Below are 27,922 nucleotides of genomic sequence, written 5' to 3' on the forward strand. Positions count from 1 at the left end.
AAGACAGGACCACTGGGAATTCAATATAAATGCATTAGATCAGAAGAGTAAATGCAGTTAAATGGATGAGCTGGATTGCCCTGCCTGAAACACTTCACTATATTTCCTGTTTTGTACTTTTTTCTTCATGTGGTGCATAGAGATAAAGCTTCCAGTGAGACGGCCTCAGGCAAGTTACTTCTGATAATAAAGCAGGATTATTTTTTTTTTTTTTTAAGCTTACTTGGCTTAAAGGTTTTCCAGCTATCGACATATATTATGAGTTAAATATACAGTGTATAAGGGGTTGTAAAAAAACAACTACTATTAGCTATACACACATTAAGAAACAAATAGTTCCCCTAGATCCAGTCTTTTACATTTAACTGGGGATCACTGCCTGGTGGTTGTGAATTACATATGCACTTTAACCTTCTCTTCCTGCCCCACCAATGGGGCAAAAGGCTGGGAAGCAGAGTCCTTGGACTGCTTGTGCTTTTTTTTTTTTGGGCTGGGAAGTAATGGCAAACAGGATACCGGGTGAGTGAGCCTGCAGGGTAGGTGACTTACATTCTTTCACACCCTCACTATCACAACCTTCTCAAACTCAGCCACTATGAAGCGTGAGCCTGTACTGTTGTGGATATGGAACTGAACACTCTTCACAAATATTTACATTTTTACCATTTTTATTATGGTTGGAATTGTATTTACTATCTCATCGATTGCACACGTGTGGCTTGAGAATAATTTATTTATTTACTTTTTTTTTGTATTGCACATTTTTGGAGTTTACCAGTCTTTTTTTTATTATTTATTTATTTTTGCTTTTTTTGTAACTTTTTTTTTAATCAGTATGCCAGTTTTGAGACTCTCCTCTGTAGATCAGAAAGACATCTACCCAGGAGGCCATCTCTATCCCTTACGGTTTTATTGTTACTCACTGGCTCAATCAGTAAATAACGCACACTCAATCACTGCAATATTCTTTATTTAGTTTACAGAAGGAACTATTGATACAGGTTGCAGAAAGAAAACGTTTAGTGATATTTACAAATCAGTTTTAAAACCTTGCTCTATACAAATGTATTCCAGATCAGTATGAACAAAATACATACATTATATATATATATATATATATATATATATATATATATATATATATATATATATATATGTATTTTTTTTAAGACCTACTGCATTCTAAAGCATTTTGTTAAAGCAATAACTACAGATAAAATAAAATTATTACATTAAATTATGATCAGTTGAGAACAAACAAACAAACAAACAAAAATAACACAAATACACATATTACATTAACTTGATTGAGGGGTTATGGTCACTTGTATTGTGTACAATACACACTGTCAACCTGTGACTGTTTCAACTGCTAGCAAGCTATTCATAAAGATTATTGTTCTATACTACACACCAATGTACAGCAATGATATCTTTAGTCATATACTATATAAGATTCATATTAAATATACTGTATTCTACACTTATGTAACCTCAGTTAGGAAGAACAGCTTCCTACTGAAATATTAAAAAAACTTTTTTTTTTTTTTTTTTACAAGTTTAGATGAAAGTAGCTCATGCTTCAATGCTGTGCAAATATTCTTTTCAGGTAATTATTCTTTAGAGAAAAAATAGGAAAAATAGGAAAAATAATGACATCTTATACGCTATTTCAATTCACCGTCTTGTTCCAATTACAAGCACTACAACATAATGCAAGTGTAAGGAAAAATAAAATAAAAAGTTGCATGGCAAAGAATAGTTTTAAATTGTTAAATACAGACAACACTGGGCAATAATATGCAGTTGAATACAGGTTATTTCATTAACAAAATATGGACTGGTAATATACAAAAAAAAAAAACCTTGGATCATCCATGAAGCCTTTACTTTTATTTATGAATAATACAATGATCTAATAAAAGCTTCCCTTCCTCCATTAAGGCTAGGAAATGCACTTTATTTCTGCAGAATTATTTCATAATCTGCAGATTTTAGTCCAATTTATCAGTCCTCTGTGGACCGATGTCTGACTACAGGCACATCAACTCTTAGCATGGTTTACTATTTAAAAGAAACAGTATTTACTTTCATGATTTAAACTTTTAATGTTTCATGTTTAAAATATTATTCTACCTCTTCATTAGATTTGTTATTTTTTCAACAGCATCATGAAATAATCTGTCACATATTCTATGGCATTGACTGAATGTACTTACAAATAAATCTACAGCGAGATTTACAGCAGCACTAATCCTGGACTACCTAATGTTACCTTAGGTAAGGTAGTACCAAGATTAGTGCTAATCAAGTTCTGTTAAACCATTAATATTATAATGCTGGATAAAATGTTTTCTTTAAGAAATGTGTGATCGGGTACAAACTACTTCTATAACCAAAATGAGTACAGCCTGCAATATGCAAAACTAGCTTGTCATGTGCAAAATACTACCATTACAAAAAAACAAAATCTGTATTACAAACATACATAATCTTATGGATTCTATTCACATAAACAGAGCTTAAGAGAACAATCTAGATAAGAAACAGAAAACACAATATGGGCACTGAGTAATGATCCAGTTTGGGCTTAATCTTTTTTTCAGCTCTTTGAAGCAAGGTTGTGTGTGAATTCCAGCAGCATGAGATAAACAAGAACTATATGACATCATGGGTAGGTAAAACAACAGGATGCGTTTACAGAATCACACAGCAGTTGCTTTCTCCTGTTTTTTCACGGTTCCTTTGACCTGTAATAGAAAAGTAGAGGCTGTAACTTCTCCTAATCCAACTGGCCAAAGGGAATTTTACAAATGTTTGCAATCTTAAATATAAAAGGTGGGCAGCAGTGTGGGGTAGTGGTTAGGGCTCTGGACTCTTGATCGGAGGGTCGTGGGTTCAACCCCAGGTGGGGGTCACTGCTGCTGTACCCTTGTGCAAGGTACTTTACCTAGATTGCTCCAGTAAAAACCCAACTGTATAAATGGGTAATTGTATGTAAAAATAATGTAATTGTAATAATGTGATATCTTGTAACAATTGTAAGTCGCCCTGGATAAGGTCGTCTGCTAAGAAATAAATAATAATAGTCTCATTCAATTTTTATTCAAATATATTGCAAACAGTTTTTCTTTATTAAAGGCAATAATTTAAAAAAGTATCTTCATCTTAAGACTTACTTATTCTTATCTAAGACTAAATTAAGGAAGACTTCCAGTTTATTTATTTCTTAGCAGTTGAACCATTTGTCTAATTTTAGTACTGCTATACTGGGTAATTCAACAGAACATCATAGGCAAAAAATGTTTTAGGTTCACAAGTCATGGTGGACAGGACACCACAGTGTTGACGAAAGTGTTCATGTAGAAAGCCATGGCCAAAGTCCATAGAAAGTCTAGACAGGCCAAAGCCAAATCAAATGGCAATGTCCACGTTTAGTTGCAAATTACCATGTGCCAGGCCGATTGGAGGTATGTTTATAAATCAACCTGTACTGTATATCTTGTAATTGAGTGGTTAACAAAATGTATGGTAATACAACTACTACTATTAATAATAATAATAATAATAATAATAATAATAATAATAATAATAATAATAATAATAATAATAATAAATTTACCTTGGGAATTTGGCTCTGGTAATGTCTCTCTGGCTACTAAATGCATCACTGTGGTTTTGCCAAGGGGAAGCTTTAATGCTGCAATAAGAAAGACAAACGTAAACCGGTTTTAAAAGGTAGTGTACAGGACTGACCAGCTTTAGTGCTTCACTTATAACTTCTCTTTCTAGTAGCTAATGAAGGAGGCCCTATAAAACAAAGCTTTAAAAAAAGATTTGTGTTCAGACTTAAGCACTGTTCTAATGGTGATAAATAAGCTAACCTAGTTATACAGTAGCAGTGTGAATTTCTGTACAGTTCTTGTACACTGAAAGCATTCAAAACAACAATCAATCAATCACCCAATCTGTCAATCAATCATTAAAAGGTTAATGTGAATGCTTATGTTTTCCAGCATTATTCCTGAATGCAAGTGTAAACATAGCTTAAGTCTATTTTTGAGGCATTAGTCTGTAGAATAAATCCCTGGCTAAATCAAGACTTGGGACAGCTGGTGCTGAACATCGCCATGTGTTTACTTCATGGAAAGCTCTCTGCTCATTTCACCTAGTGAAGAAATGCACTCTTAATACCCTCAAAATATGAAGTTGGGTAATCATGCAAAAAAAAAACTATGAGGACCAAAAGAGCTATATTCTTATAAACCACAAGACAGGATCATTTAGCTAGCATTCTCACTCCAGTGCACAATGCTGCAAATATTTTACATTTATATTGTATTCTCTTGGAAAGGCTTGTGGAATCAATCTACTGTAACTTAAGTTGTTTTGTTGGATTCTACTATAAACAAAATCTGTTTGGTAAACAAGGAATACATACCTCCTAGTGTCACATTGCCATGCAGAAACCGTCCCTGGTAGATAAGTCGTAAAATATTTGGGCTGCTGACCTGCTCTTCTTCCCAGTCTGGAGAGACATTTATTTAAATGTATTTATTTTACTTTGCACATTGTCATTATTACCATTTCTACACAGTTTTAATAAATATAATGGTATCATTTACTGTAACTGACTTTAGCTTAATTCACCCTCAGACCAAACATACATTTTATTCACCTCCCCTCAAGCATACAATGACTTTAAGCAGTTAGTTAATATGTCATAGGAGTAAATATCTTCTTAAAATAAGTAATGATACTTTATGTAATAATTGTCACAGATTTTATATTTTATATATACCTGATTTTGCACCTTTTGGTACACAGCAGTTTTCCTTTTTCAAATTATATATATATATATATATATATATATATATATATATATATATATATATACAGTACTGTGCAAAAGTTTTAGGCAGGTGTGAAAAAATGCTGTAAAATAAGAATGCTTTCAAAAATAGACATGTTAATAGATTATATTTATCAATTAACTAAATGCAAAGTGAGTGAACAGAAGAAAAATCTAAATCAAATCCATATTTGGTGTGACCACCCTTTGCCTTCAAAACAGCATCAATTCTTCTAGGTACACTTGCACAAAGTCAGGGATTTTGTAGGCATATAGTCAGGTGTATGATTAAACAATTATACCAAACAGGTGCTAATGATCATCAATTCAATATGTAGGCTGAAACACAATCATTAACTGAAACAGAAACAGCTGTGTAGGAGGAATAAAACTGGGTGAGGAACAGCCAAACTCAGCTAACAAGGTGAGGTTGCTGAAGACAGTTTACTGTCAGAAGTCATACACCATGGCAAGACTGAGCACAGCAACAAGACACAAGGTAGTTATACTGCAAAGGTCTCTCCCAGGCAGAAATTTCAAGGCAGACAGGGGTTTCCAGATGTGCTGTCCAAGCTCTTTTGAAGAAGCACAAAGAAACGGGCAACGTTGAGGACCGTAGACGCAGTGGTCGGCCAAGGAAACTTACTGCAGCAGATGAAAGACACATCATGCTTACTTCCCTTCGCAATCGGAAGATGTCCAGCAGTGCCATCAGCTCAGAATTGGCAGAAAACAGTGGGACCCTGGTACACAAATCTACTGTCCGGAGAAGTCTGGTCAGAAGTGGCCTTCATGGAAGACTTGCAGCCAAAAAGCCATACCTCTGACGTGGAAACAAGGCCAAGCGACTCAACTATGCATGAAAACACAGGAACTGGGGTGCAGAAAAATGGCAGCAGGTGCTCTGGACTGATGAGTCCAAATCTGAAATATTTGGCTGTAGCAGAAGGCAGTTTGTTCGCCGAAGGGCTGGAGAGCGGTACACGAATGAGTGTCTGCAGGCAACAGTGAAGCATGGTGGGGGTTCCTTGCAAGTTTGGGGCTGCATTTCTGCAAATGGATTTGGGGATTTGGTCAGAATTAATGGTCTCCCCAATGCTGAGAAGTACAGGCAGATACTTATCCATCATGCAATGCCATCAGGGAGGCATCTGATTGGCCCCAAATTTATTCTGCAGCATGACAACGACCCCAAACATACAGCGAAAGTCATTAAGAACTATCTTCAGCGTAAAGAAGAACAAGGAGTCCTGGAAGTGATGGTATGGCCCCCACAGAGCCCTGATCTCAACATCATCGAGTCAGTCTGGGATTACATGAAGAGACAGAAGCAACTGAGGCTGCCTAAATCCACAGAAGAACTGTGGTTAGTTCTCCAAGATGTTTGGGCCAACCTACCTGCCGAGTTCCTTCAAAAACTGTGTGCAAGTGTACCTAGAAGAATTGATGCTGTTTTGAAGGCAAAGGATGGTCACACCAAATATTGATTTGATGTAGATTTTTCTTCTGTTCACTCACTTTGCATTTTGTTAATTGATAAATATAAACTATTAACATGTCTATTTTTGAAAGCATTCTTACTTTACAGCATTTTTTCACACCTGCCTAAAACTTTTGCACAGTACTGTATATATATATATTTATTATTATTATTATTTATTTCTTAGCAGACACCCTTATCCAGGGCGACTTACAGTCGGAAACAAAAATACATTTCAAGAATCACAGTACAAGTATTAATACAATTAAGAGTAAGATAAAATACAATGACTTCGGTTCTAATATAAATCGACATATGCAAATTTCAGCATAGCAAGAGCTAATCAAATCGCATGAAAGTTGCCAAAAGGCTTCTACATTCACAGCTTTTTAAAAGTCAGAGTAAAGCAAATGCATACATGTTTCGCCCCGTTTGGGGCTCATCATTGTATATACACACACACACATACATAACTACTGTTTCCCATAACAAAAAATGTATCAATTAATGTACAAAAGTGTATACGGTAATCTTACCCATTGGCCAGTTGTCATACACATGTTTGGCAATGTCTGCAGCTGAATCATTAGGTGAAAACAAAAATTCTTTTGTTTTTCCACTCACCAAGATGAGCCGCAAGTTGATCTGTAAACACAAAACACATAAATGTCAGTGTGTTCTTTCAGAAGTTAAATAAATAAACACATACATAAATAATGAGCTGAGCTGTGGAAAGTGCTAAATTGGCTTGTGGCTACTAAACAGCTTGAACTGAGAGGCTTTTGGAATAATAACTGTCAGACAATGCTACTGAAAGGAATATTGCACAATCTATTTAAAAATAGCCTTGCCATTGAAGGAGCTCAAATAAAAATACCACAAAAATATCCCAAAAGCCAATATAATAATAATAATAATAATAATAATAATAATAATACACAGAACCTATACATGAGCAAACAAAACACCATTAGGACACTGTGGCTGAACATCAGACATGGATAAAATCCTAGTGAAAAAAAAAAGAAAAAAATTGAATTTTCATCCTGTTGAAAGGACTGGCCATGGTTTGTTATGATCCAGCCAAAAGATCGGCATTTCATTTGCCCCCTAACACACTCTGCCACTGCTGCATGGACAGTAACAGCTACCGTGGACAAATCATACTCAATTTGACACTACATTTTAATTCCAGGGTGTTTTAAATTATAGTGTACAACAAATTACACGAATGCAGGACCTTTTTTGTGTCATTTTTAAAAGCCAGCAAAGTGCACATTTTTTCAGATATGCAGACTGCATGTATGCTCCGGCTTATTTTTGCTTATTAATAAACCTATTTTTATTCCACTTGCATAATAGGAAAGAAAATGTCTCAGTGCTGCTAAATGCACCCCCTGCAAGCCACCCAGGCATGGTCTTTCTTCTGGGTGTCTTTGTAGTCGTTCAATTTGCAATCATATACTAATGGATACTGCTGCACCTCATAAATTAACTTTTCGTCATCCATGATTAACTTGTTTTGAGGCGTAACGTGTTTTAAGGCATGTGTTTGACATGTGTTAAGGGTGTTAACCTTGCTTCTGATTGGTCAGTTTCATTCCAATCGCGCGATAAATAAAAAACAGAAACAGGTTCTATTTTAGCGACGCAAAATTCTCAAAGCGACATCGCTCGCTGCTGGTGTGGATACTCCCATTTGACTGCAGTGACTTCTAAATAATTCGCTCATGTCCAGTGTGAATATGGCTTTACTCTAAGTTTGGCACTATGGCCGTCCATCCGTCGGGTGTTACTAACAGTCCAGCCAATAGCAGCGCTAGGCAACTGTCCGTGGTCTGTGTCGCTTTTTTAATGAAGTTGTTTTTTTAACTTGAACGCTGGCCTCAGCTGTGTTAATAACAAGACAAGGATCAGTAAGTTAAAGTAAGTTATTGCTTTTCATATGTAGATATCAATATTATGGACATTGAAACCCATTCAAGATATCGATGTCAAATTTTCATATTGTTGCCCACCACTAATACCTATCATCGCTTATATAAACTAAATTTACCTGTGATTCCAAAAGAAGAAACTAAACCTTAGCATCAGTAAACTAACAGGACTGGAATATGTATTTACTGTGCACCTATTGAAAGGATTTTTTGTGAAAAGCCCTTTTTTCATAATATAAATATAAGAACAATGCGATCCCTTAAATTTTGGAAGATGCCAAGATCTGACTGCTTTTAAGTCAGCTACAGTTTGTGCATGGTATCCGCTAATCTGTTTTAAAAAAATTGAGCAAATATTTTTTTCACAAGAGTGCAACTTAAGTTTGCTAAAGGTTTGTCTGCTTATATGGCATTTGTTCAATGGAACAGCACAAATAGATTGTTATGTAACAAATTGATTTGGGAGCACAGATTAAAAAACCCACGAGGCAGTGCATATTCTATACTCAGTGCATACTCTCTATTTTAATTAAAAATTCACTGATGCTTTATCCTGCTAGGGGCATAAAGCCATTATTGATGAAATAGGCTTATACTTACAACAGTCAAGGGTGTATACAGAAATTACCTCTGGTGACAACATATTGTAATTCTATTTAAAAGAAAAAACAATTTCACACCTGAAAATGTGTTACTACCGGTATTTCAGAGGTTTTGTTGGCAACAGCTGAAGATTCAATGTCTTGTAAATTCTAATTTGCAAACACTTTAGCATCCTATGCTGAAATGTGACAGAATTATAAAAAAAAAATTTTTTCAGAAAGAATATTTGCAAATACAAAATTAGAACCATATAGAACCATTTTACTCCCATAGAGTCTTTTTGCTGAATGACCCAAAACCTTATCTGGAGCATTGGGCCCATCAGTCAGTATCTCAAGTAGTAGGCTATTTCACCATAACCTAGAGTACCACCACAGTATGTATTTTTAAAAACTAGGGGGTTTATTAAATTAATGATTAAATCACACCTGTGGACTTTGATCGATTTTGATCGGTATCAAAAAACAGTGTGAGAAAAAGAAATCTTGAAAAATGTCAGTTTACTTGCTGGAAGGAACAATATTTCACAATATGTCAGAATAATGATCCTCTTATACCCCTTCACCACTTGCACATCTGACCCGTGAGGGCTCGGTACAGTACCCTCCACTGTACAGGTGATTCTCCCCTGGCTATTTGTTGAGCCTAGCGAGAACCAAACCATGAAACTCCGGTCTCACAAGACATCTGAATCTGGCTCGGAGTTAAGGATTTTCGTTATTAAGTTGCATCAGTCAGTACACTCCAGAAAGACAAACAACAAATATTGCAGGCAGCGAGTGTGATGAGACCAAAGTACAGCCTTGGAACACTGAGGAAGTGCAGGCTCTAGTTTCTCTGTGGGCAGATAGAAGTGTTCAGGAAGATCTGGAGTCAAAAAAAAATTCTAAACTTATTTATAAAAATATAGTAAAACAAAATGCAGCCGTACCATAGATACAACTACAATTCTCGTTGCGCTCGCAGTTTATTTTTTTAAGCACTCAAATAAAAAACAACTCCAGAAAAAACAACAATCAATCATATTTTTAAATCCTTCTTTTTTCCCCTTCGACAGGACTAATTGAACTTTATTAAGTCGATATAATCAGTAAAATTGGGGAATATATTTACAAAATATAGCGATAAGAGGTACAGCAGTACTGTTGGTCTATTAATTTTTGAACACCATTTGTTTGCGGATCTTTTGGCAAACTGAGTTAATAACAACAGACTTTCATTGCGTGTGACATCAGCAGCACGGCTCGGCTCTGCAGGGTAAAACCAACCCAGGCTCTCCTTAACCGCACTGTGAGGGCTCGGTTGTACAGGCGTTATGGGGATGTCTTGGGTTGTAGTACAAGCGTGTAGTCCATGCTTTACTTTGGCAGCTTTAAACTTGCAAGAATTTCGGTTCATATTCCTGTTTGTATAACTGGAAAAGGCATAATCAAGTTACTGTATATGCGGGAGAAACAAGAATAAGCGTTACCTGGATTGGTTTCACAAACATCTGTCTGAAAGTGGTTTTCTTTCACCGATCAGCTGGCTACAATAGCATTATGTTACGGTAATACTTTGAATTACTTGCTAAGGTCTTTCAATACAATTTCACATCACTAGCAAACAGGTGTGATTAATCGATCAACAGAAAATGTCAAGATTAAAACCCCTAGTAAAAACATATGCAGACAGATATAAATACTAGGAGAAAAAATAAATGTTGCTGTACCAAGAATTATTGAATTTCCCTTTGTCTATCTAAACTGAGCGCCACTGTATTTTCATAACTTGGAAACACCCACCATTCCATTGTAGGGCAGCCTTTAGTAAGCAACACCTACTGCACCTGTTTTTCTGGTCTGACTTCAGCAGGTCAGGGCCAACCCATACTGGTTCGGCGATGGCCGATTCAACTGAAACGGATGTTTTTGTTTTTCCAGAATAATATGAAATCCATCTAAGCACTTTTTCCCCCTGAGGCTGTCTTAATGTCCCCTTGTCTGACCTTTTCATGCTGTTAATGTATTGCCCATATTGGTTTCTTCTTGAGTGTCTTAGATAAGTAATTAATCCATAACTGTAAACAATTAATCATAAAATGTATAAAGCCCTGTAAAATAGCAAAACGCAAGCAAGAACTGATTTCAAACTGAAGATTAATTATTTGGTATACCAGTGCATGTATTGTTATGTAATAAAATAAAACTGACAATCAAACTGTAGCTGCATACAAACCTTGTATTATTATCATCAGATTATATATGTAACTGTACTTACAGTTGTAATTATTCAAAAGCTGCATGGCAGCTCATAATACAGCATTAACCATCTGTAGTGTATTGTTTTATAAGCATAGCAGTCTCTCTAACTACAAGTACAGAATAAACACATCTTGTACTACTGGATAAGATCGTGAGAGATCGTGATTAGTGCTAATATAACCATCACTAAGCACCATTTAATTAACAGATAGCCTTTTCTGTAATATGCATTTGTTGAGTATCAATATTATGAAATTGCTTAAGTAAAAAAAAAAAAAAGAAAGAAAAGGTGACTATGGATGTACAGTAGAAGGAGATGAGAAGATATTTTTGTAATGCTTTTAAATAATCAATTTATTTCTAAGGCATGATTTTATTATGAATAGTGCCAGAGCAACTGAATAACTCAAACAATTAATTAATGATACATTCAGCATGTCAAAATGTATACTGGAAAAAACCCTTTGAACAGTTGAGGTATAATATTTAGGTTTTACAACATATTCCATCTTATGCTGCTGAGGTTATAGTACTGAAAATACTGCAGTGGTAAAATGCAGTGTTCAGAAATAGATACAACAATCTGTTGAAGCACAGATGCCAACTGAATATATACAGGAATTACCTACTGAGTTGGTAATACCTACTTCAGCAGTCTGTAATAAACAAACCATTATTATAAATATTTAAACACAGACGCATTATCACTGAATACACAAAAAAATGACCTTATATTTTGCTCTGAACTAATTTACATTAATACTAGTATTTAATTTCTACCATCAGTTTGACACAAAGGTAAACAATATAAAAAAATTATTATTATTTAGCAGACGCCTTTATCCAAGGCGACTTACAGAGACTAGGGTGTGTGAACTATGCATCAGCTGCATAGTCACTTACAATTACATCTCACCTGAAAGACGGAGCACAAGGAGGTTAAGTGACTTGCTCAGGGTCACACAATGAGTCAGTGGCTGAGGTGGGACTTGAACCGGGGACCTCCTGGTTACAAGCCCTTTTCTTTAACCACTGGACCACACAGCCTATATTATAAAGAATGACTTTACAGAAGGACTAGATTCTGTAAAATAAGAATTCATAAAATTCAAACTCCATCAGATCACTTATATGGAATTATACATAGCTATCATACACTGCCTGTCATCTATTATTCTCTGTGTAATCCTTGTTATGTTAGTAGGCGTTGAACTGTTGATGGATCAGCACACTCATTCACAAGAGACTGCTTGAGGGGGTTGAACAGTATCTGAGATTTCATAAGTGCGTGACATGTATTTCAAGGTTGCCTTAAAACTTCAGAAATCGAACCTTAATCTAAAGGGTGCAACAAGATTTGGGACTATTAATAAAAGTAAACATCAGTCCTAGTTTACGTTTAAAAGCAGTCACAACAAATTGCAATTGTATTTACAACATATTCCAACAGTTGCAGATGTATGATATGAATCCCCTTCCTTTTTGCTGTTCATCCACTGTTTAATTCTACATGCTGCTGGATTTTTGAAAAGGTAAGATTTTTAATGAGAGTGATAATTAAATGAAAATACAAGAAAGCCACACCATGCATTTCACCTGCCAGACATCAGTGTTTCCCATGGGATCCCAAGTGTTAGAATTCTAAATCAATGTGCGAGTGTACTGGGGATACTTGACAACTAAATGCAACTGGCAAGTTGTTCCTTGTGGATTACATTACAAAAAGATATTCTGTGCTTTTATTTTTCATATATGATATATTGTGTAAAGGAAATGATGCAGCAGACCAATTAATGAGAGACCTTTAAGTCTGCCAAGTGTATGACGCTATGATGTGACTGAATGCCCCCCCCCCCCCCCCATAGCGTTCATGCTGCCGCCAGTCATCCCAATCAGTAAATACAGGCTTTTACTATAAATTATAGATCGGTTCATATGTTTGCTTGTGTATTAGTCGATTCACCCCCCAACTTCAGGATTGTGTTTTGGGTTTGTATTTCTTGACTTAGCCTTTTGATTGCGCCTCCATCTTCTGACACATCTCAGATGCCCCAAATTCAAGTTCTGCTGCACCGTTTAGCAAACAAAATTACTTTTCTTTTAAAAGCTGCACATCGCGGGACTGTATGAAGAGTAATTGCTGTAGTGGGCTTTACTATGTACAGTAGTTTTCATTCAAGTGCGCCAGAATAATCAGCATGCACAAATGTTAATTAGGACCCTAACTAAAAAAAAAAATAATCCAAGTAACTCACCCCAAATTTGAACTTTTATTACGGTCAAAACAGTGCGACAAATTAGAGTAAATACGGTATTAAAAGATAAAACATGCTTTACGAATATAATCATTCATTGATGCTTTATTCTACAAACAAATGTCTGTTTGGTTAATTCAGTCATGCTCTCTTGATTTTACATTTCAACAAATGTTTCATATTATTATTTGTTTATTTAGCAAACGCCTTTATCCAAGGCGACTTACAGAGACTAGGGTGTGTGAACTATGCATCAGCTGCAGAGTCACTTACAACTACGTCTCACCCGAAAGACGGAGCACAAGGAGGTTAAGTGACTTGCTCAGGGTCACACAATGAGTCAGTGGCTGAGGTGGGATTTGAACCAGGGACCTCCTGGTTACAAGGACTTTTACTTAACCACTGGACCACACAGCCTCCTTATTGAATTGTATTTACACCCTCTGCCTAAAACTTTAGCTCTGTAATACAGAATCTATTTTAATTACAAAATATGTATTTTCATTGTTAAATCAATGAATGATACCCAGATATAAACAAGGACATAATATATTTGATCAAATTATTTAAAGCCATATGAAGATGTATTAGAGTCTCAAATATAAGGCAGAGTGGGAAGGAACCAAAGTAGATAAGTAGAGGGTTTCCAGGGTCATGCGTCAGGGGGATAGGAATCTGTCCCTAATTAATGAGTCAAAGGAACACACATTTTCGCCTCACACATTGTCTCTCAGATTTTTCCAACAGGCTCATAGCATGTAGGTTCACACCCCCGCAGGGAATTACTACAGCACAGCAGAGGAGTCCATTATTATCATGGATTTTAGCAGAATAAAAAAGCACTGGTGTGTAGAGAGAGATAAAAATGCCTTTTTACCAGAACAACAGATACTGATGCTTGCCCTCAAGTGATTGCCCACGTGCATTCAGCCTGTACAGGGTGGACATCTGTGGGAAAACCACATCCCAGCAAACTGAAATATATCTGGACATGGAATTACCAGACGGAACTTGAAGCTTTCAGCTGTTAGCCTCAATTACATGGGTTTTAAGTTGTGCATATGTTGGGGTGTTGTAACCTTGTGCAATTCTGTAAGAAGACCTCAGGAAATGAGTAACTAACACATTTTATTTAAAATAACTAATAACAGCTTCATGTAGATCTATGAATGAATTACATACTGTACAAATATAACTCCTGAGGTTGTTGCTCTCTACCAGAAACAAAAACATTTATGGAACACAACAGAACAAGGCATACGAAAAAAAGCCATGCCATCAGAACAAATACAGCTGACAGATCAGAACAGAATAGAGCAGAGAAAATAATACTTACGACCACTTGACCAACCTCATAAGCACTTCAACTTCTCAATATGTAACCACCAAAGCCTTTCTCTTTCTTTTTTTTTACACATTAAGTAAGGACTATAGCTGTATTTTCATTCCCATTGTCATTTACAAATGAGGTAATTTTAGACAAAGGCAGTAAGTAGACAGCCTTTAGTGAGTAACCAAGCTTTGTTTACTGCATGAATAACAGCCACCAAAAAAAGAATAGTGAATTTAATTTATAGAAATAGAAATAAAATAAAGTCCCATTCATGTATGGCATTTCCTCCATGCCAGTACTGTGCAGGTCAGACTCATTGCACCAATCATTTGTATAATTGCAAATGTACTGAATTGTGTTAAAATAAATTACACCCCTACTGTTTCAAATAATGTCTGCAAATTCATATGAATTTCAATAGTTTCACAGGATTGCATGCGAGTAACATATGAATAAAAAAAGTTTTGTTGTTAATTTGTAAGGTGTTTTGTAGATATTTTTTTTTTAAATGGCCACACATTCAGAATGAATTCAAGTGGAACACCACAGGAATAGCAGCGATGCGACTAAATTAATAGATAAGTGGCTTTCATACCCCAGGCGACACGGGGCGACACCAGGGCAACACTGGAGGATTTAATCCTATTTTTTCATGTGACAACTAGGGAATTAAGCAATCAGAGAACAGCTTCAATGCATGTGGTCCACCAGGCTGAAGCAGTACCCAAAATAACAGAGAGAAAAATAATAGTTGCCGTGGAAAAATACCCAGCTTTATGACAAAGATCATCGCAATTATAAAGATACAGAAATTAATGATAATATATGGAAGTCCATTTCGAACTGCTAAAGTATCTTGTTGCCCAATGAAAAATTGCATTGCGGCTGGCGTGTAGCGGCCATAACTATTTATTCTACGTGTCTCAGTGAGCAAAAATGACAACAGTTCAACCATATTGTGATAATAAAACTGATTAAGAAGATCTGAAACTCTAAGGTGCAAAATGTATGGCCATCACTAAAAATGTAAGTTTCATTCCATTCTTTTATATCAGAATTACACAAAACAATACTAAACAATAATCCTTCCAAGAATTAAATGTTAGTTTATTATTAAATCAATAGTGAAGCATTTGCCTTATTTTGAATTAGTTCCCTGTTGTGTAAGACATTCCCCTCCTGTATTTTTCTCATACTCCCCCAGGTCTTATAAAAGCAGCTTCAGGTTACAGTTCACATCACACACATTGTAATAAATGTGTGCAAAGCTGCATGAACACATTCTAAATTACCCTTTCTGATAGACAGCTTTTTTTTTTTTTTAAGCTACATTTTTGATGAAGAACATAGAAAGATGGCTCCCTCTGAAGGATAGTGCTAAATATATCTGGAGGCTAAAGGCAGAGTGGAGTTCTTTTTTTATGCCATTCTGACTCTGGTTTGCCCTGAGTTCTGTCTCTTCCTCTAGTCTAATTAAATGAAAGAATGTTGAATGACGCCATGTCTTCAACTGCTATTTGTATATCTGACACTAAATTAGCTGGTACTGCAATTATAACCAGACAACGTAATCCAGCAACAGGGATATGTAGCCTGTGCATGAAGCATAACCATTTACTTATCTCTTACTGTTCATGGTGATTTTTTAAAGACTTTGAACTTAATATTCAATATTCATTTTCATTGATGGAACTGATTAAAATGACTGGTATTGTAAAAAAAAATATGCCCAAAGTGTCACATCTTAACTGGTTTTCATTGAATACCTCATAGAACTTTACAGACAAACTGGTCTTCTATTTAAATTTGCCCGTAGTACTGTCTTACATAAGATCAACTGTCATTTGCTGTATGAAATGCTAGATTATATCACAAATTGTAAGTACATGTAAAGTTATATTTAAATTAAATTGTCCTGTAAACTAATGCCAGTAATAAAGATACTATTGCAAAACCTGATGTACATGTACAAGAGCTTCTATATGTGATGCAATGTACAACAAATATAGAAAGATTCCTTTACATCTGGCTTGCTTCCTCCTTTAACCCTAAATAACAGTGGATTAACATCACAGCATTTCCCCTGTAGTTTAATGGTTTATATATAATTATAAAAAACTTATTTTTATGTTGATGATGTCCATCTGACTGACATCACTGCTCATGTGAGGGTATAGATGGACTTCATATAGAGATAACAAAGTCGGATTGTGTCAGTGGCATGCACACAAGAATAAGGTGCTTAAGCAAGAGGTACTTTAAAAAAAAAAAAACATAAAAAAGAAAACACTTATCAACTACACTGGTTGGACCCATTCACACATACTGCAGACATTCAATATGGTACAATCCACAGATACTGAATCTGTGTTATGAAAAACGTTGTTATCAAACCTTTAATTGCTGAATCTGCCAACATTACTGTGTCCGGGAAGACTTAGTAGTATTTAGAGATCAGCCTGTAAAGCAGTGGATTACTGGTTCTGTAGATTTTGTGATGGCAAATAAAACGAAGCTAATTATTAGCATCCATGTCAACCTTCATCTGCTGGGACAGCACATTGATTCTGGCCAATTGGCAGAGAACTGTACATGAGATTACAGGCAAACTTTCATCCCTGGTCAATAGAAAGTGACAGCCCCACATTTCACATCAAGAACTTGAATGTGGAAAAATCGTAAACGTGTCACAATTTGCTCTGTTTAAGCAGCAAAAAAGTGATGGCTTTGAATGGAACTAACAAACAACTCTTATTGCTTAGTTGTATTCCAAGCTCTACTATGTGTCTGATTGGGACAGTGTTTACTCCAGACTGTAATGCACTCCTATCTTTATTTTTTTTTTTAAAGGAGGAAATTACACATTATTTTTAAAAAGCAAGAATTTAAGGTCTTTAAAGCATGTCCAACCTTGCTTTTATAATGCTGGTCCATTGAAGCAGCATATTGAAAAATACAGATGAACCCGCTTAATATCATGACTGCCGTGCAGGCATTCGTGATATAAAGAGGGTTTCACGTTTGCCTATGACAGACCATTACGAATGTGAGTTAAGAAAACTAACTGTGAATTAAAAAGCAGTGTTTTAATACTGTACACTGAGTTGTTCTTTACATTTAAACAGATGCATATAGTTTACTACAGGACAAATACGTTTTGCATCATTAACTGGAAGAAACAGTTTGTGTCATTATCTAAAAAAGGCATGAATTGTCGACTGATAACATGAAAAAGAGAAATATGTGGCTTATCAGCTTGCTGCAACTTACAGAACAAAGTTCAAGAAAGTTACAAAAATGCCTGGGTGGATTAGATCTACTGATAGATTTGTTGAACTTGTATACATACTGAGGTTGTATCTTTGTAAATGCAGCTTTATTTGATGTTTTATTATTTCCATAAATTGAGGGTGGGAATCTTAAATTCAAAGGCATCATAAATCTGAAGGAATACGGTATATTAGGGCTGTCAATTAATCGCAGTTAACTTCTGCGATTAACACGTTAATTTTTTGGGAAATTCATTTTTTTAACGCACGTTAATCGCACTCCTCTGTCTTGTCCCTCTTAGCACACTGCTTTAATTTCCATTCATTTACTGCGGCACCATTTTTTAATTTTTAATTTTATTTAATGTGTCCAGTTATAATTTTTCCCATAACTTTCTCCCACAGCAATTCCCCACATGGCTCAGGAGATCCGAAGATTCAGTGGGCGTCCTCCGATCCCTCGATCAAGCCAAGCTTCCTTTTTCAACCAAGAACTCGAGAGAGGATGTCAGCGAGCTACCGACCTCTGGAGGAAAAAGGCCAGCCCTGCAGGTGTCCGCTCTGAGCTCAGGGTTTGCTGTAGAGCGATGAGGAGAAACAGCCCGTCAGTTTTACCTCCCTAACCCACGGACACCAAAGCGACGCTCCCTTCGGAGTCTCCAGTGAAGACTGGCCTACTTCGCACAGCTAGGACGCGAACCTGCGCTGTATGACTCACCCTGCACACCATGTGGCTGCGCTTCTACCAGGTGAGCCACTCGGGGACCCCTACCTGCGGCACCATTTTAATACACTTGAGTGCATGCCAGGATTGAATGAGTGTTGTCTTCGTTTGAATATAAAATTAGTCACTGAACCGCATTATGTAGCAAAGCACTCAAACTTTCTGACGGTTCATAGATAGAAAGAGGGTTACTTGAATCTATTGTCAAAGTGTGTTCCAGTATCACAGAAGTGCATCTAGCTGTACCACCTGTGTGCTAAACATGTAGTTCTTCTGCTACGGAAACACAACAATAGAACAGATGAAACCCATCAGTTTTTTTTTTTTTTTTTAATTTAGTCATTGCAAATTAGTTTTTATTATTTTCTCCCCAATTTGAAATGCCCAATTATTTTTTAGGCTCAGCTCACCGCTACCACCTCTGCGCTGACTCGGGAGGGGCGAAGATGAACACACGCTGTCCTCCGAAGCGTGTGCCGTCAGCCGCCCGCTTCTTTACACTCTGCAGACTCACCGGGCAGCCGCCTCAGAGCTACAGCGTCGGAGGACAACGCAGCTCTGGGCATCTTACAGGCAAGCCCGCAGGCGCCCGGCCAGACTACAGGGGTCGCTGGTGCGCGGTGAGCCGAGGACACCCTGGCCGACCTAACCCTCCTCCCCCTGGACGACGCTCGGACAATTGAGCGCCGCCCCCTGGAGCTCCCGTCCACAGTCGGCTGTGGAATAGCCTGGACTCGAACCGGCGACGTCCAGGCTATAGAGCGCATCCTGCACTCTAGCGAGTGCTTTTACTGGATGCGCCATTCGGGAGCCCCGAAACCCATCAGTTTTGACATACTCTTAGAAATTCAGGATCACTGCAAACCCATGAATCAAGCCAGGTACGATACTATAACCAGTGCTGTTGACAAGTCGACAGCTACCAACTGCAGACCCATTAACATTGTAGCTTTGTTTTATTTCAATAACCACATTTATTTTTAAACAATATTATTTACAATTATGGAGGATATAACCGTTACTCAGTGAATGTTTTGTTTTATTTAGGCAATTTCAAGTTATTCATAAAAAGTAATTTAAAATTATTATTATTATTATTTAAACAGCAATGAAAAACATCAGTTTATGAGTAAAGGAAGCTGATAATTGTAATGCAGTAAGGCGAGTAATAAACTGACTCAATTGGGATTTAGAAGTTGATTCAAACAATTTAACAACAAATGCTGGATTGTAAATATAAAACTATAAAAGAGGATCCAGAATCCAGAAATAGGAAAGCAGGGATTTTATGCTGGGTTGATTTTTGGATAATAAGAATAATAACAACATCAGTAATAAAGCAAACTTAAATGAGATGGATGCAGTAATTGTATCAATTAAATATGCAATTAAAACCAACATTAATTTTTTAATCTCAAGATTAATCACTGGATAGCCCTAATTATTTAGAGAAAGAGCGAGCGAGAGAGAGAATAATAATAGATTATTCTTTTATTCTATTATATTTTATATTACTATCTGTGAAAAAAAAGACAATAAATGGGTGTTAAGGTTCAAATTGCAAGTGAATTTAACGAATAACAATAAAGTATATTAAGTCCATATCAAAGAATCTTAAAATATAATTTTCTTTTTGATAATTCACAGTGAATTAAACTGGGTAGATAATGAACTGCAAAAAATAACATGTTTTTAAGGAAAAGGTGTTTCAATGTGGTACGCTTTTTTTTTTCTTAGTCGCTTGGTTGGTGCTCCCGTTGATGGAGGATGATTGTAAACCTTCAGAGACAGATTTGTTAAAAGTGCCTAAAAACCATGAATCGTGGGTGTTGTCGAGTGATTGAAAACAAGACATTTTGTGTTTGAAAGTGGCTTCAGGGTGCACAGGCGTCAAATATGGTTCAAAGGTCAAGTATAATCTTCTAGAGGAATATGCCATTTTGACATCACTACTGCGGTATTATGGCTTTTCTTCCCCGAACAGCTCAGAATGCAAATATAGCCTTCATCCATGTATTTATTTCATATGTAAGGTATAAACCACGATGGGGCTAACTGTCATTTGGGGGATGACAAATAATTAAAATAATTTAAACACATTTTAAATTAAGACAAAACTAGACACTTTTATTGTGTATACATCCGCAGTGGAATATAATCCCAAATTTAATTTATTGTTTGCTTATTAAAAATCAGTTTATTGTGAATTTCTGCATCGAAAGTGGCATTTCACTAGAAACTAGAGGACTGAACACACGCTGATGATGGGAGGAGTTTCAAATGACACTGAGGAAGTAAGTGGAAAAGCTGCCATGGATGCTGAAGCTGTATCTGCAGGTGAGTCTGTGTACTCGTTATATGCGAGGAACACATATTCAAGTCCGTTTTCATCCTTTCGGATCTCAAAAGATGTTTTTGTTAGTTGTCGGACACCCTCGCGTCCGAGTTGTGCCAGATTAAGTTAACGGTCAAACCAGACTTTACACATCAATCCGACCGTGGTGTCAGGGGACAGTGCCTCAGTTTCCAGCAGACACTTCAAATCCAGGCCGGTAATTCGGAGGGTGGTGTCTGGCCTTGTCTTTACCTGCTTTTCTAAAAGTTTTCATGACTGACAGGAATATGTTCTTGTTGGTTTTAAACTTGCTGTCAGCAGAGATGTTAAAACTTCTACTGTTAACATATAAATTTAGTCCAGCTCAGCGTTATAAAACTTGAGACTGAATACTGGTCCCCAGCTGAACTTCTTTAAACCAGTCTTTAAGTACATTAACAGCCCATGGTGTAGTGTTTTTTTTTTTTTTTTTTTAATGTTTTTTCAATCTTTGTTTTCTTCTGTTTCATTTAGCTGTTCCTCATCTACTGTCATGTGTCTACTCTTGACAGTTGCTGGTGCACTTATTTTATTTGTATTTTTTTTTTCAGGTGGACCGCTGTCTTCACTCAGAAAGTTGGTGCACAGATGTCATTGTCCATCAAATCAACAGTACGATGGTCACTCTTGAAATCAGGACTTCAAGCATGTGTTGCAGTAAGAATACCTCTGTTAAGACTAAAAGGCTAAAATATGCACAAGAACACAGAAATTGGACTATGGAACAATGGTCAAAGGTGATTTGGACTGTTGATGGATGGACAATGACACCTGTGCCTTCTGTCAGTTCTGTTATCAATTCAACGCTTGTCTTCTTTCTATTCCTTAAGGATATCATCTTCAAGTATTGCTCATCCTTGTTAGACAGCTTTTTGGGTCTTCCAGTCATTGGTTTGTCAATTACAGATGTTTCTCTGTACTTGTTGATTATGCTTCGGATACCACACCTTGAAAATCAAGGGATGCGAGCTATTTCACGCAATATTTTTCCTTTTTTATGCAAGTCATGGTTATTATAACAGTAGAAAACACTAGTGGAGGCTTTGAGTAAATTGTTGATGCTCATAATGCATCAGATTAGAAAAATGCAACATGTCTATGACTTTTGCACAGCAGTAATATATAATATATATATATATATATATATATATATATATATTATTTTTGCTGTTTATATACTTAGAAACATTTGTTTTCTTTTGAATATTCATAAACTGATTTACGTTTTCTCCCCATTCCTCATCCACTAAAAATATTGTATTTTCGTGTAACCTCCATTACAATTGACCTCTTGTTTATGTACTTCATAGAGTACCATTACATTTTCACAATGGTGAACTACAGAAATCTGCAATTGTACCAAAACATTTTAATGTCATAATTGGCTTCCAACATAACAGTATGTTAGCAAGCATTTATAGTCAACTGTAAAGTTTGAAAGAAGAATGGTTAATCACAGTGCAAACACACACATACTGCAGAAAATGCAGGGACTCCTTTTGCCACACGAAACAGTGCAGTTAATACAAGAAAGCCAATGTTGCAGATTTCAGATACAGAAAAGATTGTTTGTATGAATATTGCTGATAGCGTTTGGAGAAATATAACTTGTTTAACATTAGTTCCAGTAATACATGGAAAGTCCCTAATTAATTCTATAGCACTACTGTATTCTGAGTTTATTGGTTTTACTTAGAACATTGTTGAAATAATTAGCTTGACAGCAAACATTGTGGGCATGCTAATGCAATTACTGAACATGCTACCAATCACAAGGACTATGATTTCCCAGTGTTATGTCCTTATGGCTTAGTAATGTCATTGATGATGTCATATGTGATGTCAAGTGTGACGGGAAACACACACATAAAGGTGCAGAGTTAAGGTTGCGTGGCTACCTTAATTTGCGATTTCCTAACCTTTTGGACTTTTGCAACCAAACCTTAACTTTCCTTTAACAAAGTTTTTGCCATTGAATTTCCATTGTTTTGCAGAAGACATTCTGGACGGCTGTCCTTGAGGCTGGAGAGGTGGGGACACATTTGAACAATAGTACTGAGGGCAGTTATTCTTCATGTTGTATGGCTTTGTCCACTCTCTCTAGAAAGATCATGTAAGAATCATGCAGGTTTTTAGGCAGTCTGATGCATTCTGTGCATTGCCTATCATTACATTGAAACCACTGCTCAACTTTTCGCACCCAGGCAACATAGTGACCATGACTGATGGGTTTTCCCTTTGTGGAACACAATTGCCAGAGTTTACAATGTTTTCCTATCAATTACAACTCTGTCATACTTGAAATTGGCAAGTACTGTATTAATTGCAATATCATATAATTTTAATAAACTAATACACAATATGGGGGGTAATTAATTCCGTGTTTGAATTTTAAAATGGCACTATATAAATCTGGTGATACGTAGCAGTATGTTTTCTAACTCAGCACAAGTAACATTCCAGATAAGTCATTTTTGGTAGGAAGAAACGTATAAAATGCATTCATGTCTTTACAAACTCATTTTCATTTCGGAATATTCTTTTAAACCTGTACACAGGAGCATGTTATCATTTATGTCTTGTTGTCAACCAACACTATTATTGTTAAACTTTGCTAAATGGGGACCTCAGTACATACCTCTGAAAGAAAGAAATCTGTACTGTAACAGTGTCATTGCTTGCAATTGCTGTACTAACTACATGCTAGAGGTTGTGTCCCCACCAGTTTAATTTAATTTAGTTTAATTGTATACTAAGTAACACTATACACAGGGTCACTTTCATTTTTCATGTTTTATTACTTAAAAGCACAGAGAAGTTAACAGTTTTAATACCAACAGCAACATAGATTTGTTTGTGGAATGGAACGGTATCATTGAACTCTTGACCGTACCATAACCACAAAAGTGAGAGAGGAAAATGAAAATCTAGACAGAAACACAGATGTGACCAGTGTGTGCTGAACTATATATTTCATGTCTCCCTATTCAGTGTAATGGAATGGTCGCAAGTCACAAGTCACTAGCAACGACGTTAGGCAGCAGTGACGTCAGACCCTTATCTTTGAGGTTCAATTTCTGTAAAACTAGGACCCCCCAAAATATATTAACACCCCGTTGCATTTGTTTTGTTTCCCTTGCTTTCTTTATTATATTGACAGGCTGCACTTGCAGTTCTTCAACAAAACTTTGTGGAAACCCATGGTATCAGTAGTCACCCATGGCCAAATTGGAACGCTGCGAGAGAGAAACATTCAAATATATCCTCCTGTATTGTAATATTAATTGGGTTATTTGCATTTGGAAGGATAATTTCTCTCCCTAAAACAAAACTACATGTAAATCCAAATTACCTGAAAAGGTACTACCAAAAGAGCGTGAGAAAAAGGTGAGATTCATATTTATTTTACCAATGGAAACCCCACCATTGTAACCGGTACACCAGCTACAGTAAATTAGGGTCTTTTGCAAGGTAAGGACCACCTTGGGGTTATGGTTTTAGAAATGTGCATTTATACATTAGACATTCAAATAATAGAACATGTTTTATCTTTCTTAAACTTTCTATTGTGCTGAATGTCACTTTAATTGCTAAACCTGTACATATTAGCACCAAAAATAGTTTCAGAATTGATAACAACTGGGAAGATATCCCATTTTGGAGGCAGACTTTGTTGGTATGTAGTGTTATGTATTGAGCAGCAGATTTTTGATTTGGGAGTGTGGTTGATGCAATTGCATTTTCAGGGACTACTTGGGATTTGCTCCCTCATAATCACAGGTACCCATTGCGATAGAGAAAGTTCAGGTATGAACAGGTTTAAAGCAAAAGTCACTTTTTATATTTTTATAATAAACATGGCCTGATCAAAACTCTCATCTCATATGAACTTTTGTAGTAACAGCAAAGGTTATATTCGGAAACTCAAATAAAAACCTGCTAGCTGCCTGCTAAACTATTTATTGCGCCAAGCTTAAAAATACTTCTAAACTGATAGCATATTTTTAGAGAACCAAAACTGACTCCCAACTTTCAGTTTAGTTTGCTAATACTGTATTATTAATAATTTAAGTTTTTTTTTTTTAAACTGCCAGTGTTTCCAAGTTTGCCAAGAATGTGTAATTCCAATTTCTGCAATTAAAAGTCTGTCAAAATGTTTTTCAGTTCACTTTACGCAAATATAAATGAAGCACAGCTGTCAACAAAACTTCCTCTTTTTACTGTGCAAACTTAGTTTTGTGGAATGGCACAGCATTCATAACAAGACAACAGACTACTCCTTTAAGGATGTACAACAGAGCATTGTAAAAAAGTGAAATAAAAGCTTCATAGAGCAGTTGGAAATACAGCCAAGCTAAAATCTGTATTGCCGTGGGTTTTGCTATTAATCAATGATTTTAGTTCAACACCTCTTCCTAAAAAACAGGAAAGGCTTAAGACAAAAATGTAGACAAAAGTCCATACCCACACAAACATCTAATTTTAAATATGTGATTAACTTGACATGGTGTCACCACAGATGATGTACAACATAACACCAGTGTTACCACTCTGTGAGTAATGGCACGAAAATGTAAACCATCAAATATATTTTTATTATATACCACTTCACCATTTAATGGACGATTTAATACTGCAGGCCAAAATCCAAATGCAGGACATTGACTGCAGGACAGTCAATGCGTCTCTGTTTTCAGCTCCTGAATGTGGCGAAATACCTTGGGACCTGTTCTGATGCAGTCAGTCACAACAGTGTTGAGGAGTATGTATAATGGATACAACATATCTTACAGATTGATGACATTAACTGGTTTCTCCCTGACTATTTGCTCAACAGTGCACAATGTGGTCATACTCTGTCTCCCCAGCAATATGTTTTCATTGTAGCTTTTCATTATAAGTATAAACACAATTTACTTCAACATGCAAGAAATATTTTTCCCCCCAGATTGTTTTTTTTTTTTTTTTTAAGGTATCATAGACTCCACAAGATGTAACCAATAGCAAATATTAATACACAACCAACCGTATGTTATGAACCAAAATGACACAATCCAATTGGTATTGTTTTACTTTAGGTGAAGCTGCACCAGAGAGTAAATGTGGCAGTTTTTTCAGTGGCAATCTATTCTCTCTCCAGTTTACAGTAAATACTGCTGAACTGCATTTACTGCTTTGTTCTTACTAAGTTAAAATGTTTCCTTGTGAAATGTGTATGACACAGATAAGTATCTAAAATAACTTATATTAATCTGGTTATTTTGTACCATTATTATTTTACATAGTAATTAAACAGATGGCAAGAAGTTGAATATCTTCTTTAACCAGCCTTGTTTGAAGCATATTCAAGGTTAAATAATAATATATTTATGGCACTGTATACCAAACCCACATTATGTAGTCTATAATTGTTATTTCTTACTTACATTCTTCGCTATAACACAAATTAAATAAAAAAAAAAAAACGTTTTTAAAAAGACATCCAAACGAAATACAGGCATGCAGTTATGATAAATTTTACGATACCATAAACAGACAGCTATCTCACCATATCTGCTGGAGTGCTGCTTGACATCTTTCTGATTGAGTTATCCTTTTTTTGCTTGACCTTCCAGGAAAAAATAACGTTTTTTTTTTTGTTTTTTTTTTGTTGTATGTAAAATTACTTGAAAGGCAAAGTATAAAATATCCAAAAGAACCGAAAATCCAAAATACAAAGCTGGTTATCTACTCCTTCTTTCGGCACCAAACGAGATAGGAATTGAAAGTCATAAATTTTATTACAGACATAGATATAACTTCTTTTGAGAGAAAAATCTCAGAAAATTTGAACATGTACGTATCCTTTACCTCTTTAACAGGTCCCCTAGAAAAGCAGTATTGTCTTGTTATATAAAAGAACCTTACGACATACGAGAACAAAATTATAATTCCCAGGAAATAAAACTAGGTTTTATCATTAGCTTTTGTTTGTAATAGAAGAAAAAACACTGTTAACTGTGTCGGTAGTACACGTCCTTTCTGTCATATTACTGTAAAAAAATAACTGGTTCTCGTTAGTTGTTATTTATTTTCAATTTAAATCCACTTCCCTCTTCTGTCCCGTCCTGCAGTCATCTTGTCTCAAACAAACATGGCGGTGGCCGAGAGGAAAAAAAAAAACTCAGCGCAGACACGCACCCTTCTGACGTAATGCTAATTGGCATAGGAGTCTGGGATTTGTAGTTTTATTGTGCTTTTCCTTTTAATTTCCCAAATAAAAGGGTTAGATTACGTCACTAACATTGAATGTAAAGTTTTTAAAAATGCTCATTTTAAAGGTCTATTGAAATAAACTCCACAAGAACCTCTGTGTATCCCTGTTCGTTTCAAAATGGTGTATTAGGATTAACCGCTATTTTTTTTTATTTATTTATATATTTTTAATAAACTGAGAAAGTGGAAATAAATACAAAATGCAGTTTTCTTAATGCTTATAGACACCGTGTCTATCAAGATTTGGTGCCTCCGGCTCATCACTCTTTCTCAGCACAGGGAAGGCATTTACTTCAGATTGAAGAATGATTTATAGATTTAGAGAAGCTGTTCCCTGTCATACTGTAGGTGAAATAAGCAGGTCCCCAGAGGGAAATATGTAATTCAGAATGTCACCAAACAACAAAGGCTCCTTCATACTTATTATCGGCTGTCACTATGGAACTGGCCAGCAATCTGGCCATGTGCTATTCCAACACATGATAAAATGTGCATAGATTTCTCATTGCTCATAGAAAAATATATGCAGCTTTGTGTTCTTAGAAAATATGGTTCCCATTGGTATAATATATATATATATATATATATATATATATA

At 35.9% G+C, this 27,922-nt stretch overlaps 1 protein-coding gene across 1 annotated transcript; it reads right to left on the bottom strand.

The window, feature by feature from the left end:
- Positions 1 to 953: 953 nt before the first annotated feature.
- On the bottom strand, positions 954 to 27,222 carry LOC131737825 (ubiquitin-like protein 3). The gene is made up of 5 exons (XM_059029556.1): positions 26,619 to 27,222; positions 6,869 to 6,977; positions 4,442 to 4,528; positions 3,623 to 3,700; positions 954 to 2,750 (listed from the first exon to the last, which is right to left on the bottom strand). The coding sequence occupies exons 1-5, from the start codon at positions 26,643 to 26,645 to the stop codon at positions 2,698 to 2,700; spliced, it is 354 nt and encodes a 117-aa protein (XP_058885539.1). The 5' UTR covers positions 26,646 to 27,222; the 3' UTR covers positions 954 to 2,697.
- Between the last annotated feature and the right edge of the window lie 700 nt (positions 27,223 to 27,922).

The sequence above is a fragment of the Acipenser ruthenus genome, chromosome 8 (genome assembly GCF_902713425.1).
Source record: "Acipenser ruthenus chromosome 8, fAciRut3.2 maternal haplotype, whole genome shotgun sequence".
NCBI lineage: Eukaryota > Metazoa > Chordata > Actinopteri > Acipenseriformes > Acipenseridae > Acipenser > Acipenser ruthenus.

What these genes read in the sequence shown, in the direction of transcription:
- LOC131737825 (XM_059029556.1), bottom strand. Translation starts at nt 26,645, where the DNA reads ATGTCAAGCAGCACTCCAGCAGATATG. An exon ending in GTATGACAACTGGCCAATGG is followed by an intron (nt 4,529 to 6,868) that starts GTAAGATTACCG and finishes ATGTCTCTCCAG; the next exon opens with ACTGGGAAGAAGAGCAGGTC. An exon ending in ACCAGAGCCAAATTCCCAAG is followed by an intron (nt 2,751 to 3,622) that starts GTAAATTTATTA and finishes TTTCTATTACAG; the next exon opens with GTCAAAGGAACCGTGAAAAA.